General features: G+C 47.1%; 1 protein-coding gene across 5 annotated transcripts in view; it reads left to right on the top strand.

Annotated features, from left to right (window-relative positions):
* Positions 1-16,555, top strand: part of SEPTIN6 (septin 6) — a 28,566-nt gene that overhangs the window by 2,727 nt on the left and 9,284 nt on the right. For 3 of the 5 annotated variants that reach the window (XM_050310310.1, XM_050310312.1, XM_050310311.1), the window contains exons 2-6: positions 3,081-3,195; positions 10,236-10,431; positions 11,570-11,756; positions 11,988-12,149; positions 16,374-16,470. In XM_050310310.1, coding sequence (XP_050166267.1) covers positions 3,081-3,195; positions 10,236-10,431; positions 11,570-11,756; positions 11,988-12,149; positions 16,374-16,470 — 757 coding nt within the window. Of the gene's footprint in view, positions 1-1,556; positions 1,818-3,080; positions 3,196-10,235; positions 10,432-11,569; positions 11,757-11,987; positions 12,150-16,373; positions 16,471-16,555 lie in introns of those variants that run through there. The other 2 variants (XM_050310308.1, XM_050310309.1) reach the window with 1 other exon arrangement.

Raw genomic sequence — 16,555 nt, 5'->3', positions numbered from 1 at the left:
GGCTTTTCCTTTGCCGTGGTGTCCTTTCTCATCATTCCTTTAGACCAGGCCACCAGAAATAGTTTTGGATATGCAGCATTGACATTTGCAATGGCAGCACCACTGAGTGTCTCAGGGACCTGCTCCGCTTCATCTCCGCAAAGAGGAAACGGCCTCTCAGGGCTTTGAGGACACTGGGAGGTGACAGTGCTGTACCTGCTTGTCGTGTAAAGTAGATCAAGGCATAGACAGGCATTCAGCAAGATTTTCCTTTAATCATTTCTTCATCCCAAGGACCCTGGAGTGATTCAAACACCCGCAGTCTAAATCTCGCCGATTTTATGTAAACTAATATTTAATGTGCCGTGCTTTCAGGCTTGGGGTCATTCATAATAACATCTTTGTATTTTTCATATATTTCTGATAGTGCTCTGTAAGAATCAGAGTTGGCAGTAGTGGCTTCTGTGGCATGGAGAAACACTGACAAAAGGTTGTGTAAATCCTTAAAAGACAGGCAAAAAGTAAAATAACCTCTCCAAGTGGCTGCTCCTTACTTTCACTCTGCAGTACCCCGATGATGCAGCAAGAGAGTGTGTTGCTCTTTTTGTTCTTTTGATCTTGTTTGTGACAAACATGCTTTGCTTCCTCCCGAGCAACAACAGCCCATTCTATCCTGGAGCGGGTCACTCTGTGTATATGGGGGAAAAAAAGGCATCTGGTATCTTGGTGTGGTGCCAGTGTTCACACTGGCTTTCCAGAGATTCCATCTTTGCCTTCGTTCCAAGAAGCTGGTAACATTAACACAGAGAGTATGGAAGGACTCAGCCATCCAGCACTCACTGATGCTTGTGGAAAAAGCCTTCACACATACAATAGTTAAGCCTTACTTACCTTGTTGGTACCTCTGTATGTGTTTTAAATTTGATCTGAAACCTTGTTTTCAAAGATAAGTAATGGAACACAGCTCCTGAACACTTCATCAGCAAAAAGCTTATAAGCTTAACGTATTCCCCTTCAGTGTTGAACAAGGTGATCCAACTCCACATTTAACATACATCCAGGATGACTAATCGTTGTGTTCATATGTTGTTTATGATGATGGTCTTTATATATAGCAGCATTCTGGGTACAGAGTCTTGGTGCCTGAAGTCTGGTGACTTGCACAGTTTCTTGGTGGATCAGATAGAAAATGTTTATTTTCTCTCCGCAGGTTTGGTAATTGCTGACAACTTTCTGGTTTGTTTGACCTTAAAATGTTTTTACTTATTTTTTTCCCATTGCATCTAATCTCTTGATGCCTTGGCCAAGGAAGTTTTAGATTTTTAGCCAGAGTAGCACATGGTTGTGTACTTAACATGAAGGCTCAGCTGCTGTGACTGGAAATCAGATTTCACAGTACTTGTTTCCTGGCCTGTAGCAGACGTGAAGTGTGGTTTAACTGCATTATAAAACCACAGGTGACTAGAAAAAGAAGCTGCAGGAAATGACTTGCAGGCTGAATTCTGTGTGATGGTAAATGCCTCCTCTCAGCCCAGTGTGGCTTAACTTCTACCATTTATTTTGTTCCATCTGGATCACACTTATATTTAGGGATGAGGGGAAGATTTGTTCTTAATGAGAGCCTACACTCCTGCCCACGCTTCCTGGGGAGAGTAGTGTTCAAGCAGTCTTCCAATGGTGCAGTTTTAAGGCTGAGTATTAAAAATACACTTGATATTTCTCCTTCCCCAGGAGCAGTGTGCCTGTGGTTCTCTCTTGCGCCTTCATGGACTCTGTCCCCCCATCTGTTCTTCACTGGGACTGTGGTGCTTTTGCTGCAGATCCAACACTGCCATAGGGTACCCCAGTGCTGGGTTTTGTTTTGGTGTGACTGCAGTCTAAGAGAGTTTGAGTGTGTTGTCACAAAAATTTGCGTGGCTGACGGCCTCCCTTTCTTTGGCCTTAGCTGTTTGTGCATTGCTGGACTTGGAGCTGCATCCTCAAGGCAAATCCAGAATCTGCCGGGGAACTCGAGCGCCTTCCTCGTGAACATGTCGTTAGGAGGGAAGGTGCTCAGGAATTAATGAAGCACCATATTTGGTGAACATCTTGGCAGGAAGAGTCAGACTAATACACAAAATATGGCTAAGGGGAAACATATTTACACATCACAGACTGGTAAATATGGTTAATGGTTGAAGTGTATTTGGAGCCTCATATCTGAAAAAAACCCCAACAAACCCACAAGAGCAACACAGTAACAAGGCAAGTAATGATGCTGACAGGCTACTGTAGTAAATGCACTCCTTGGGGATGTTTTCCTAGCTTAAAATACCAGTGCCATTAGCAGAAGAGGGAAAACCAGTATGCCTGTCCCTACAGTCTTTCAAGATATGTGAAAGCATGATTCTGAAAGAACAAGTTAAAAATTACACCCTCTAAACTATTGCCTTTTGGCTGTAGTATTTCTTGCAGACTTATGATGTCCTTGGAAAGCCAGAGGGGAATTTTTCTGGTTTTGACACTAAAATACGTTATTAAGAAGAGCCCTTTCTTCAGAGAGGCAAATACTATTTTTGGGGCTGCAGGAGGGCAACTTTCCAGTACACACAAATAATGTGGGTGTAGCTCCATTCTCTGTGTTTTGGATGATGCCATTTCTGAGGCTGAGCCTCCTGCATGTGGTTTATTGCTGCTTGCTGGGCAGGGTTGGAACCCCGGGTGCCTTGGCCTACACAGGCCTGTGTGCAATGGCCAGGTGGAGATTTCTGCCCCCCTCCAGAAGCAAGTGGGTGTGCTGGGTGTGAGACTTGAGTTTCTACGTATTTTCGCAAGAAACAAGTGTTTTGCTGCCTCCTTATTTCAGCAGCTGTGCTTGGGTATGTGTTTTGCACAGTTCAGTATTTTTCTGACAGGGCTACCTTCAGATGTGTAGCAAATGAAACGTGCTATTTGTGCCGCCTGGATTTGTTTTGGGGACGAGGGAAGCACGCTGACATGACTGACAGCATCCCTGCAAATCTGCTTGGACTGTGCAGTTGATTCTACTTGGGAGGTCTTAGAGAATAGACAGAGCAGTGTATTTTGCTTGAAAATAACACAGCTATTTCATTGTGTTTCAGGGTGAAGGCTGTCGTACTGTCCCGCTCTCTGGACACGTAGGATTTGACAGTTTGCCTGACCAGCTGGTTAATAAGTCAGTTAATCATGGGTTTTGTTTCAACATCCTGTGTGTGGGTGAGTATTTCCATTTTGGGAAGTTCTCTTGCTGAAAAGTTCTCTGCAGCTGGATGTAGCTTGTTGGTGACAGCGTTAACAAGGTAGCTTTGATTTAAATTTCCCCAACTGTTCTATTTTCAGTAACAAGATTTACTGGTGCTCTGGGAAATCCCCGCTGGTGTTCTGCAGTATGGCTTTCTACCAAGCAGTGAAATAAAATGCCTAAAATCACAGGCTGTTATTATGATCTTTATTTTCCTAGTATGTTTGAATTTCACATTTTTAAAAGAAAATAGGTACTCCTGCCAGAGTACTTTGTTCTGAGGTCTTGTTTGGCTAGGTATTGAATTATTATTATAATTATTTTAACAAAATAGTAGTCGTCTCCTCTTAAATCACTAAAAGCTATTTTTTTCTCCTCCCTTCTGTGCATACTTGAGTTAAAATTGTGTCTAGCCAAGCCTTAACTGGTCAGACGATTATCCAAGATGCCATGTGTGGATCACAGCTGGGGCCTGGCACTGTAGCAGGACTTGGTGTCTATCCCTGCATCCCGTCTCACAGGTCCTCCCCAGGGTTAGGATCCCAAATAGTCCCTCCTTGGAAGCAGAAGTAAAAACCCTGTATGGCTTTGATAGAGTAGTTTGGCAGTGTGGATAAGGAAATTAATAACAGAGAATTGATAATTGTCTGTTTTACTGGTGCTGGTCCCCTGGCTCTGGGGAGCAGGCGGTTATTGTGTGGCCATGGCTGCTCAGGGTAAGCCCTGAGATGAGTCTGCAGATGATCTGAGCTGTGCCTGGTGTGACAGAGGGAAGAGAGGCAGCTGTGGATACCTCCTGGGTACCCAGCTGGTGGTCAGCTCTGCATGCACACAGAGCTTTTCTGTCCCCTCCCATGAGAGGTGCAGCTCATGGTATGGACCTGGTGTTTGCCCAGGACAGGGTTAAGTCTGAAACGAGAGTAGTGGAGCGAGGAGAGGGGAGCTGAGCCCTGTTAAATGGAGCTGAGAAGAAATTTTTCTGTGCAGCGGCATTCCTGTGAGATGATAAACTTTGCTGACAAATGGAGGTCACTGTCAGGCTGAGTCGCTGGTGATTTCCACGGTACGTGAATGTGATATGACCTAGTGAAACTCCTGGCCCCAAGACTGAAGCCTTGAAGAGTTTCCTTTTCCACTTGCCAAGCTGCAGGGGTTTTTTCTACAAGTTGTGGGTGTAGCAGGGAGTGCCTCCTGTGGTTATATGTTCACTTTGATGTGTGGAGAGGAGTTGAATGGCTCTGCTTTCCTCTTTGGAGGACAGAAATGGAATACATTGATCCCTTGTCGATCTGAATAACAAGGACACAGCAAGATCAATGTGCATTAGTTATTAATGTCAGTCTTTTATAAATAGTAATAACACAGTCAATCCTGGAGCAAAGAAACTTTATAGAAAAATTTAATAAACTTGATTAGAAAAAGATCCATGAATCTAGAGTTGAGGAGGCCAGGCTTTAAAGTGTGTTTTAGGAGTTGTCTGGTGCCTCTGTTAACTTGTTAAGAGTTAAACTCTTAAACATCCTGGAGAAAAAAACCCCAAAATTCCCAGAGTTCATCTGTCATTTATTCTGATGGATCTCACTTGTACAGCAGGTGTTTGGGGTGAAAAATTGAAAGAAGAGGAAAAAATGAGGATTGGAGCAAACAAAAGAAATAGATGAACTGATCCCATAGACAGGCCACTAAAAGCATGACAGAAAGGCCCCCATTTTTCAGATGTGTGTGGCATCTGTTGGAGGAAAAATCCAATAGCAATTTTACTGTGCATCATATTGGATCTGAGCCACTGATCCCTCCAGCTTCTGGTGGAGAAGCCAAGGAAAGCATCAAAAATGACTCTCAGCAGCACGTCCAGAGTGGAGCAATTTTTAGCTCTTCTCATGCTGAAAGCTGTCTCCCCTTTGAGAATAAAGCCAAAGATAGAATAAATGAGAAAACCTCTCATAAGAAGTTGGGGGTTGTGGATGGTTTCTCTGATCTTTTATTCCTCAGCACAACCATTTTCTTCCCAAAGCTTCTGTGATAAATTGTGAGTTGCCTCTTAGTTCGTTGCAAAGGCTGGAGAGGTATTTAATGGCTGAGACTTTCTGTACTGACTGTATTTCTCAGTGAGATGGGGGAAATAAAAGAGGAAGATATATAGTTTTTACTGTAAACTTGCTCAGTTTTGGCCAGGGTAGATTACAGTTGCATTAGACTAGTATCCTGTTATAAGCAGAGCTTTTCTCCTTGTTCTCTTAGGGAATTTGTTCTAACTGGCCTATCCAGTGCAATGAAAAATGGCTATTTTATAAGTAGAAATACCTTCACTTTTCCTAAGGGCTGTAGGAAGACTGCTTGAGGACTGTCACTCCAAATGAGTGACTCCCTAGTGAGTGGGACCTCTCACCAGCTGGGGGAGGGAGGGATGTGCACAGGTTTCCCTGCTCTCCTGAGAGCAGGCAGCTCTCTGGGGTGCTGAGCTGTACAGCCTGGAAGTTATCCCGTGGTTGTTTTTGTGGTCACTGGTGCAACCAGCTGAGGAGAGAACAGGGTTTCTCCAACCAAAAAGCCATCTGTCTCCTCAGCCCTGTCCTACCCCCTTGCTGCTGGTCCCCTGGGATGGACGGTGGGAGCTGGGTGGCCTCTCCGATGCTTCAGCACCTTTTGTGAGCTGACGTTGCTCCTCTTGCCTCCACAGCCCGGCCTTTGCCTTGCAGTGGGTGAATTGTGTGGTGTCTCTGTACACCTGTCAGATGAAACGAGCTATTTTTTCCTGTCTCCTTGAGAGATGCCCTTATCAGGCTGAGTTGCCTCAGGGCTTGTCTCAACAAACCTGCTACATTGAATTAGCTCCCATTTTTACACATGAAAAGGCTGTGCATGCGTATACATTTTCTTTAAACTTGAACTATTTGATATCTGGAGCCACGGGTTGTTAATCTTGTGAAGGACAGGTGCTGCTCTCTCATGAAAGGGTGCTCTTCTGAAAGCTGTTCCATGCCTTTGAGCAGGGAAATACTGCAAGGACTCCTCTGTCCTCCCACAGAGTGGAATGAAGATCATATGATTGGGGCCTCTTAAATCCCGAATGTTGTGGAGAAGGGGGCCAGTGAGCAGTTGCTTGTTGTTTCACTTATCACATGCTAGGGAAAAGCAAATTAAATCTCCAGCTACAAAAAAAGCAGGTGCAGCTTTTGTGGTGCATAATTCAGCTTACTGCTGCAGGGTGCTTAGGGTGCCAAAATTTCTGTGGAAGGAAGAAGCCATGAAAGTTCATTCTCCACGAAGATACCTGTCTCGGTTTGGGAAGCTGGGAGCTTGCCCCAGCTGTAGTTTTTCAAGTGATGCCACTGCTCCATCAGTGTGGGATTTGGTGAACCATTTCCATGGATCACTGACGACACCGTGTGCATGTGCATCTGGACCAGGGAGCACATCTCAGAATGAGGGGAGGTGTGGGGAGCCCAGCACAGTGACTCTTGCCTGACAGCCTGCTGTGGGCATTAAGAGTGGGTGGTGCTTTCTGGGCACTGCTGTAGGGCTGCTGTGTGTCCAGAACCTGGTGTGGTGTCTGTTGCCATTTTTATTTGTCTTGTAATGTCTCTGAAAATGATTGATCTTAACAGGAAACCTCCATCCCACAATGAAAGACACAACACTACAGCTTTTCAGTAGCTGTAAGAGCTTCCTGGTGCAGAACTCTACCAGTAAAGGTCACCCTCTCTGCCCTGTCCTCCTTTGTCAGCCCTGTTTCGGGACAGCAGACCACTGCCTGGTTGCATAACCCCTAAGTACAGTTCTGGAGATCAAATCACATGTGTGCCCATAAGCCCGACATCAGGAAATAATCCCCCTGCCAAGGATGCCTCTCACTCAGTCCACTGCTTTTTTCACAGTAATTCTGCCTCTTAATCCCCATTCGTCGTTTCTGCTTTTTGGAGAAGATTCCAGTGCTGTCGGCTGGAACAAGCACACACCACTTTGTCCTTTTCATCAGGCCATCTGTTCCATCTGGACTCCTGTCCTTACAAGCAGCAGTTGGCACCATTCACATCTTCCAGCCAGCAGAAAGTTGCTTCTGTGTGAGGCAGAAATTCCCAGGAGATTCAGAAATCCTCTCTTCTGTCATTTTGGCCTTCAGAGTAACACTGCTCATATTTAACACAATGAAAAACTTTATTAGCATCTTCAGTCTTACCATCTCGTGTCACTCTGTCAGTGTTAAATCGTGTTTCTTTCAGCTGAGACAATCCTTCCTCTCTTCTCCCTTGTCCTATTCCCTGGCAGGCTTTAATGCTGTGCCATGTCAGTGGGGTGACACAGCTCAGGGACAGGGGTATCTCTGGCTCAGTGGAATTCCTGGTGTGCAGATCTGACATGCTGTGTTAGTGGCTGGGTGTTTTGTGTTTTAAATGTGAAGCTGTAGGTGTGTGGATGGTCAACTCCCACCTATGGAAAAATGACTTACCAGTTCAGATCTTCCCCTTCCAAAAATAAAAACCCAGTGTTTGAATTCAGAGTTGCCTTTGCTGACCCTGTGTAGGTGGCATGAGATGGAGTAGAAAAGCATGTCCTGCATCTCTTAGGCACTTGTCCTGGCCCCTCTGACATTAAGTCCTTCCTGCTGGAAACAGCACATTTGGTTGATTTAAAGTAGGTAATGATTAACAGGTTCAGGATGTGCTTAAACAATAGTCTTGGCCTCACATGAACATCTTTTGCCCAAAAGGAGGGAGGCAGAAACCAGAGGTGATTTACAGGCTGTTTTGTCTGCCTGGAAGCCAGTGTGGGTTGCACATGACTTGTGTATCCGCTGCAGGGAGCAGCTCCCTGCCCTGGTCACCACTGCTGCTCCCCTGTCACCCTGTCCTGCAGCCCTGGCGGCCTGGGACACAAACTGCTGGATCTGAGCCTGCTCCAGGGCCTGCCAGGCTGTGGGGAGGAGGCTTTGCAGGATGGTGTATGTGTGATGGTCCCACACCCCAGGGCTGATGGACTCCCCAGCCCTGAGGTGTCCCATCCAGGGTTCCTGGCATTCACAGGCAAGCCGCCAGCTCACTGCTCTGTCACACCCATCCCTTGGCAGGGGCTCTGGAAATGCTGCAGCCTTCTCAGGCTGTTTAGATTTTTGTCTTTTTTTACACTGCCGTTTTCCTGGAATCCCTGAGAAAGGCCTGGCAGGTCCCACAGCCTGTCTGCTGTTAACTCTCAAAATCCCTGTCCAAACTGTGGCGATGCTCTGGTCTGCCGTGCTCTGTGCACCTGCTCCCTTTGAGGGGCAAATGGTACCTGGGAAGTCCAGACAATGACATTCCAAGCTGATAAAGGACTTGTTGGACCAGATTATTTTTCCAGTGACAGAGGTAGCTGTGTCCTTTGTTGGCTCCCCCTGCCTTGCTCTGGTCAGCAGTGTTGTAGGCACAGCTGATGCACTGACATAGCACAAGGGACTGCAGCCACACCAGCTCCCTCTTCCCCCCTTCAGATTGCAGATGGGATTAACGGAAAGAGCAACTGGACTGGTGGCTGTTCTGGCTGTATCTGGCATCCCTTGGTGAGGGAGCACAGGCTCTCAGCTGGCTCCCAGGCAGCTCTGCAGCTCAGGGTGTATGCTGCCTTTGAAATGTTAATGAATCTTGCTGCCTCTGGAAGGATATCTGATATGTGATCCTGGAATCAGAGAAGCTCAGTTCCCAGAGGAGGGGATTTGGGGGCTGGAACTGGGTGATCTTTAAGGTCCCTTCCAACACAAACCATTCTATGATTTTACGATTCCATGTTTGCCTTGCCCTGCCTATCTTGTAGTTCAGCCCTGAGTGAGAGAAATCCCTTCTGGGGCCAAGAGAGGAATTTGCCTACTTGCAGGGGTGAAGCGTGGAGATTTGGACGGGGCGAGGATGGGGAGGAGTTTCCCCTTGCTGAATTGGGCATTTCATGCAAGTTTGGATCTGTTGCAGAGCTCTAAACTTACAAAAATAAGAAGCTCTTTTATTCTGAGCAAAGTAGGAAAGCGATGAAGTTGTTTTGATTGGGAGCTGAGGGAAGGAGGGAGAGGCTGCAGCCAGACACAGCCTCCCTGTGGTCCCTCAGCGGGTGGAGTTCAGCCGGCTCCTGGAACTTTCTGCAAAAGCAGCTGGGCAGCTCAGAAACTGCTGTTTCCCCAGAACACAACAGCCCTCTCAGGGCATCAAACCAGACTGCATAGGAAGTCAGATCCTTTGAGCTCGGAGAGCTGGCTCCGTTCTCAGAGGCTGGCAAGGGAGGCTGCCCTGTGGAATGCAGGCACAAAGGGATTTGTTTTATTCTTCCTGGGATGTATCTAAAACAAATTTAAGACTGGTCTCTGGGATTTCTCTCTTCCTCTCAGACAGGGAAATACTTGCCTGTTGATAGATGGAATCCAAATAACACTTCAATGCTGCAGAACTGCAGAACGTTTGAAAGCAGATTTTGGAATATTGTGTAGCTTGTATAGCTCCTAAGATACGGAAAGCAGATATTACTGAAAATGCCCCCTCCCAGTCTAGAAGGCTGATTCCCCAACTCAAGCTGTTGTGAGTACAAGAAACCCACTGCACAACTTGCTGTAGGTCTAGAACCAACTCTCAGGGTTTCTGCATGGTAGGAGACTGTTTCTGTGGCTGCTTATTAAACACATATTGATCTGGAGCAGCTTTTTTTGGAAATGGCAGTAAGCCCCATCCCCCCCCCCCTTTTTAATGAAAACAGCATCTTCTGTGGTGTAGCTGTGGATTTATGTAGGATTTGAATGATGCTTTCCCCTTCGCCTTTTCACCTCTTTCTTTTCATCTCTATTTTCTAACGATATTAATGGCCATTAGACTGTGAAATGTAATTTGCCCAGAATACAGACCTCCCATTGTTCATGGCTTTCTGTTTACCAGACGCTCCCTTGGGAGCATGAGATCTGCTTTCATCTGCTACAATTTCACCCCTGTTAATGTTTGGAAGCCGAAAGGCCAAACCATATTAATATTCAACTGAACATTTCAACTCTCTTTTTTTCCAATAGGGGAAACTGGCCTTGGTAAGTCCACCCTCATGGACACCCTTTTCAACACCAAGTTTGAAGGGGACCCAGCATCTCACTCACAGCCTGGGGTTCAGCTGAAATCCAGTACCTACGACCTGCAGGAGAGCAATGTCAACCTCAAACTGACTATTGTGAGCACAGTGGGCTTTGGGGATCAGATCAACAAAGAGGACAGGTGAGTGTGGGGGAGAGAGGCTATATCATGACCTAGTTTTTCATGCACGGTCTCTCCCTGTGCCCTGGGTGGTCCAGACTGCACTGTACACTTTTCCTGCTTCTTTCTTATGAGTTGTCCTTGTCGTCTCTTTGTGATGGGACAGGTAGAAGAGAGGACAGAGGTTGTGGAGTGTCAGCACTGCTTTGGCTACAAAACAGCTCTTCTCATGCTATCAGTGACATCTACTCTGCTGGCAGCCTTCTCCCCAATTTCATCTGGTGGGGAGAGTGGAATACTCCAGGGCATCTGGGTTTGTTTTGGCTGTGGTGACCACAAGCTGCCAACCAAACCACTTGTGTGGTCGAGTGACCACTTGGCTTAATACCCACCTCTCCATGTTGCCAAAGGGAGCACGATAAATGTGCAGTGGGATACCCTGGGGAAGTGCCTCTGGCAGCTCACATCCCAGCACAGCTAGACTGTGGTGGTTAAGGGATGTGCAATTCCAGCAGGCAGTCTCCAAGGTGCATTTCCACAGGGATGTTGCTGATGGGATTTGCTGTTGTGGGTCTGCTAGATTTTTTTTTTTTAAAGTTGTATTTAAGATGCACTGATGTTCTTTACGTTATGAATCCGAAAGGCTCTGTATTTCAGAATGCCTTGGGAGGGTGCTGGCAGGGATTTCCTGCCCAGAGCACTGGGCAAAAGTAGTACTGAATGGAGCTGTGTCTTCCACCAGCAGGACTCAGGGCTGTGAGAGCAGCAATCCATTCAACCTCTGAGTGCAAGCAAGGGTTACACACTGCTGCAAATGAGCCTACATGATCCTTGCTTTAGAAAGTCTCTCACCCTCATGTTTCAAAGTACAAGAGTCCTCTTTCCCTGGAGAGGATGATGTGTCCTCTGTCCTCTGCTGAATCCCAGTACTGTGTTTTGACAAACAGGCTGCTAGAGTCTGATGTAGGACCACATCTCCATGTCAGTAGTGTAACTGTAAAATTGCTTACAGGTGGGGAGGAAGGGAGATGGAGAGAATTGGTCTCAGGAAGTGAAAGCTAACAAGCAGCTTGTTTCTTAAAAGCAAGCAAAGGAGCACTGTCTGTTTTCCCCTCTGGCTGTGACATGTATAGCTTTTTTTTTTTTCCTTTCACCACAGCTATAAGCCCATCGTTGAGTTCATTGATGCTCAGTTTGAAGCCTACTTGCAAGAAGAACTGAAGATAAGAAGGGTCTTGCACAACTACCATGACACCCGGATCCACGCCTGCCTGTACTTCATCGCTCCTACGGGCCACTCGCTGAAATCCCTGGACTTGGTGACAATGAAGAAGCTCGACAGCAAGGTGGGCACGTTTAACCCTTATGGGACAGGTTTGCTGTTTGCATGGTGGAAAGGCTGCTGCTCTTCCAGAGCATTTCCCCACCTTGAATAGCCCTTCTGGTGGAAGTGACTGGCTTGGCAGATAAATCCTGTAGATTTATTGATCGCTTATAATTTTTTAAAGGCTGTTTTGCAGACTTGGAAAAGCTCCCTGGAGCAAAGTCGATTACTTTGTACCTCTGTTCTTTTCTAGGTGAACATCATTCCCATCATTGCCAAATCTGATGCCATTTCCAAGAGTGAGCTGACCAAGTTTAAAATTAAAATCACAAGTGAACTGGTCAGTAACGGGGTTCAGATCTACCAGTTCCCGACAGACGATGAATCGGTGGCGGAGATAAATGGGACAATGAATGTAAGTGACTGGGTGCTTCCTCCTCTCACAGAGCAGCACTGTCAGTGTAGGGATTGGTGGCCCATATTGGGGTGTTTCTTAAATCTACTCTCCCTTTTATTTTCTGTCTTAAAAATAGGATTTTACAGGGATCCCCTCCTTGCAGGGTCATCCTAGGCTAGCAGAGCCTTGTGGTAGGCTACTGACTCTGGTGGGCTTTTCTAGTAGGAAAACAGACTTTTAACCCCCTCCTTGTCCTTATGCATATCTGTTGAGGGACATGTAAGAAGCCAGCCAGACAGTGAGGCCTGGCTGTGCAGGGCAAGGACAGTCCTGGGTTATGAATCAGTGAGTGTTGCCTGTCTGGTGTGAGGGGCAGACTGTCTGCAGACATGCACCTCTGCTCCTCACCCTGCGTTTTTCTCACCGAACAGTTCTGCTCTCCTGGACTGGTGTTTCCTGCAAAGCCCTGCCTCTATGGATGTCTCCTCTTGTCTATGGCTGTCTTTGCAGCAGAGCCCCTTCACCTGGCCAGCTCTGGGACTCTTGTCTGCACTGAGGTCCTGTTTTATTATTGGTCCAGGTTCTTAGCTAGGTCATGGTCTGGTTTGGCCTTTTGGCTCTGTTGCTGTTGGCCAGAATGGGTGGACAGGGAGTGCAATGAGGCTGATTAGAGCAGTGCCTTCCCTTGAGCTACATCCAAGTGTTGATGTGAGAAATAAAACACGAGAGTGGGACCAGAGGCCCGGGCAGCCCAGTGGCCCTTCTCTTCTGCTTTTGATTTTTTTGTAGTATACAAGAGGAGAGGGAGTGTGTACAATGCTTCACTTCCCCCAGTGTTTAACCCTGTTCAGCTCAAGAGTTTCTCTGTATTTCTCTCCCATGCATTACCTGATGGCCTCTCAGCAGTAAATTTCCAGGATCTGGTGGCAAGGAGTTACACAGCTTAACCAGCACTGTGTGAAAATCATTAAACAACTCAGGCCAGACGTGCCTCAAGGTGCCTGCAGGTGCTCATTCTGGCTCTGGCCTGCACAGCATGGTGGGTGCCTGTCTGTGGTTCCTTGAAGAGGGAGCAAACTGTCCCTTGGCCCCTCTGGCAGTGCATCCCAACCATGGTCCCATTTTCCATAAGGCTTTTTACAGGAAAACAAGTAGGGGAAGTTGCTGCACTGCTGTTGGTGTAGTACAGGTCTACCTGATGTGCTTTTGTGTCACCTCTTGATGTAGTATTAAAGAGCGTTCTGGAGAGGCCTAGAAGAAACAGGAAGTTTGTCCTGATGTCAGAGTGGTTTTGTGATGGTATCTCTCTCAGTGCTTAGTGCTCTCACTGTGTAGGAATAGAGTTACTGCTGGAAGCAAAATGCAACATCGTTCCATCCTCAAGGAACCAGCGGTGTGATGATAAAGGGAGAAGTCCTTCCCCCTTAGCCCTTGTCTACTCATCTTTTCTTTTAGCCATTCACATGACCCCTGGGAGGGAACTGCTGTCTGGGGCAGTGCAGACATTTTGGGTTGTGTCAGTTGCTCACAGAGAGATCAGCTCTTTAATCCCTCACTAAATTCATATCAGTCAGAATTACCATGTTTATGGGGACTGAGCAGGCCAGAATATGAATCTGATCAAGGCAATTTTATAGGCCTGGAAAACTTGTATCCAAATACTGATTTTATTAGCAACACAAGACAAATCTGCTTATGCTTCAGGGCAGGAGGTGAGCTTATGGAGAGACTGAGGCCATTAAAAGAGCCAGGATGGGTTGATTTAGGTTTACAAGTTAAATTGCCAATTTTAGTAATGTTTAAAATTGAGGAATGGGAAACTTTGATTTAAATCAGTTGCCTTAACCATGTGTTTTACTCCTCTACAGAAAGCTTCATTGTCTTTGCCTGTTTACAGATCAACATCTTTGAAAGGTTATAAATGCAGTTTTCATAATTAAGTAGTGCTTCTTGCTGACCATCAACTTCTCTGGATCAGTTACTTTTTTTCCCCACCAAGTATATATATACCAGTTCAGAGAAAACACTGTCCAAAATTCTTGAGGTCTCTTCCCATCTAGATTTTATTCTTACATAAACTGAAATAAGAAAAACAAGCTCTCCTATTCTTTCAGCTCCCTATTGGCTTTTCCATTTTGAATGAGTTAGTCTAATTACTGAAGAAAATAATCTCCCTGCACCTGCTATTTAAGTGAGATCACATGCAGCCATATGAGCTGTCCCACGTGCTGGGAGCTGGAACTCCCTTGCTAAAGGAAAAAGGAAATCACCAGCACTTTCTCCCTGGCAAAGACAGCAACAGGACAGTTGGTGCTTGTGGACGAAGTGTCTCCCATGTCCACTGATGGTCGAGGTTCTGCCACTGCCTCAGGCTTCTTCTCTTGCTCCTGTTGTTCGCTTTGTCCCTTGGAAAATCCCCTTACTTTGCTCTCCCAGAGACCTGGATATGAAGCGAACAAAAAGCATTAACAGCTGTGGGAGAAGCCAGTCATGGGATGCTCCTCACGGACAGTCCAAAGAAGCCCACAGGGAGGTCTGGAAGCTCTGCCCCAGAAGCAGCAGGATGGGAAGAGGAGAGAAGTGGGCAGCTCTGGTAGACTGGAGGAGAGGGGATCCCACTGCCACAGCAAACATTTGCCTAGTCCTGTGTCCTGAAGGGGGATTGACTGGCCTGGAATCTCAGGAACCACAGAACTGAGATGGTTTTTCCCTCTGGAAATAGCACTGAGTAGACCTGCAGAGGAGGCTGTAGCCCTTGTGGGGTTTAGCAGCTGGGGAGTTTCAGAGTTTCCAGCAGTTGGACACAGGTACAGACCAGTCCCAAAGGTAACTCAGCAATGAAGAGTGACACAGGAGACCTCAGAGCCTCTGGATGGCCCCGTCAGGCTGACCACCAGCCCCGCTGGTTCTGTGTGTCCCATGTGAGAGCTGGGAGGCCGAGCAATACGAGTGGAAGAACCCATCTGTGTGAGTGCTTGCTGGCAGTTTTGCTGTATTTGCAGTTTGACTCTATGAGCAGAAAATGTCATCTATGAAATCTTTTGCTTGTATCAGCTGTCATGAACTTGTCCAGGTTTTCAGATAACCTGTGGAATTCTCTTGCCTGCTCTTGAGAGCAATGCAGGGTCACTGATCTTCCCCGTGGTTGGTTTCCTGGGGCCCTTTCAATTGCCCAGAACTCAGCACACTTTAAAAGCTCTCTAGCAAATGTCACTGCACAAAACTCAGCAGAAGGGCTTCCCAGGGAGCTGGGAACTCTATTTTTAAAGTGCTGAAACTTTGCACTGGACTTTTTGCAGCTTGGCAGAATGCACAGTAGCATTCCCAGGAGCAAGTGGAGGTGTGGACAAATCTCACTCACTGCACAACAGAAAAATGCAGCGAAGTGCGATGGCAATGTGGGGGGTTTGCCTGGCTGCCCGAGTCTGGGGAATGAGGGGACTGTAAGGTGAGGTCTTCAGAGCTTAGATAAGTGTTGGGAGTGTTTCTTTTCCATTTTGCTGAGCTTGCACTGGGCAAATCTTTACTTTTCGCATCCTTCAGAGAGACCATCTTTACTGAGACATGACTGGTTTCGATTTCTGAATGTCTGAAAAGCAAATCTCTCTTGTGAGCCCCAGGGAATGCAGAGTCCTTCCCAGCTCATCTTGGGGCACACCTTGGGGCACACATGGCCATGGAGGCTGACCCTGTGCAGGGACACATTCAGCCCTTCCTCACCAGGGCTGAAGCAAGCAGGGAAGAAGGAGCTGTTCTCTGGGGGTGAAGGATGGACTTCTGTCTCATGATCCGATGGAGCAAGGAGTCTTGTGCTCCAGTGTGAGCCAAGGGAGTGGAGGGGGGATAAAACCAAGAAGGCTCCAAGACCTCTTACTGCTTCTGTGCTTGTGCAGATGTTCTCCTAAGCCACGGCAGCCCCGGGACAGCACCGCAGTCAGCGCCGCGCAGCACATTGTTCGAGCTGGCATTCTGAGGCCAGTCTTGACTGGCTCATCTCACCTGAGACCCTGTGGCTGGGAGGATCAGCCAGGTAGAGGATATAGAGTGGTAGCACTAACAAGGTTTCCAAAAAGGACCCACCCTGCTCCCCCTTTGTCTTGGGCTAGTGGCCAGTGACTAGACTTCCTGAGATTAGCGTGTGCGTAATGACTGTTCTGCTCAGTGGCTGTGCTAATCTCTGTGTGCTGGCGGGTCAGCCAGGTATGAGAGGGACTAATGTGGGTATCATTAAATGTGTTCCAGGCCCATTTGCCATTTGCAGTGATCGGGAGCACGGAGGAGCTGAAAATAGGAAACAAAATGATGAAAGCTCGTCAGTACCCCTGGGGCACAGTGCAGGGTGAGTTGAGCCCTGGGATTTTCATGGCATGAATGGTGGCATGTGTGCAAGTGGGCTCTCATAAAAGGAGGAAGGGCCTGCTGGA

Source organism: Myiozetetes cayanensis, unplaced genomic scaffold, assembly GCF_022539395.1.
Source record: "Myiozetetes cayanensis isolate MyiCay16 unplaced genomic scaffold, myiCay2020 scf15, whole genome shotgun sequence".
Lineage (NCBI taxonomy): Eukaryota > Metazoa > Chordata > Aves > Passeriformes > Tyrannidae > Myiozetetes > Myiozetetes cayanensis.
Note: the sequence above shows the minus strand (reverse complement) of the source record. Positions and strands in the feature narration are given on the sequence as shown.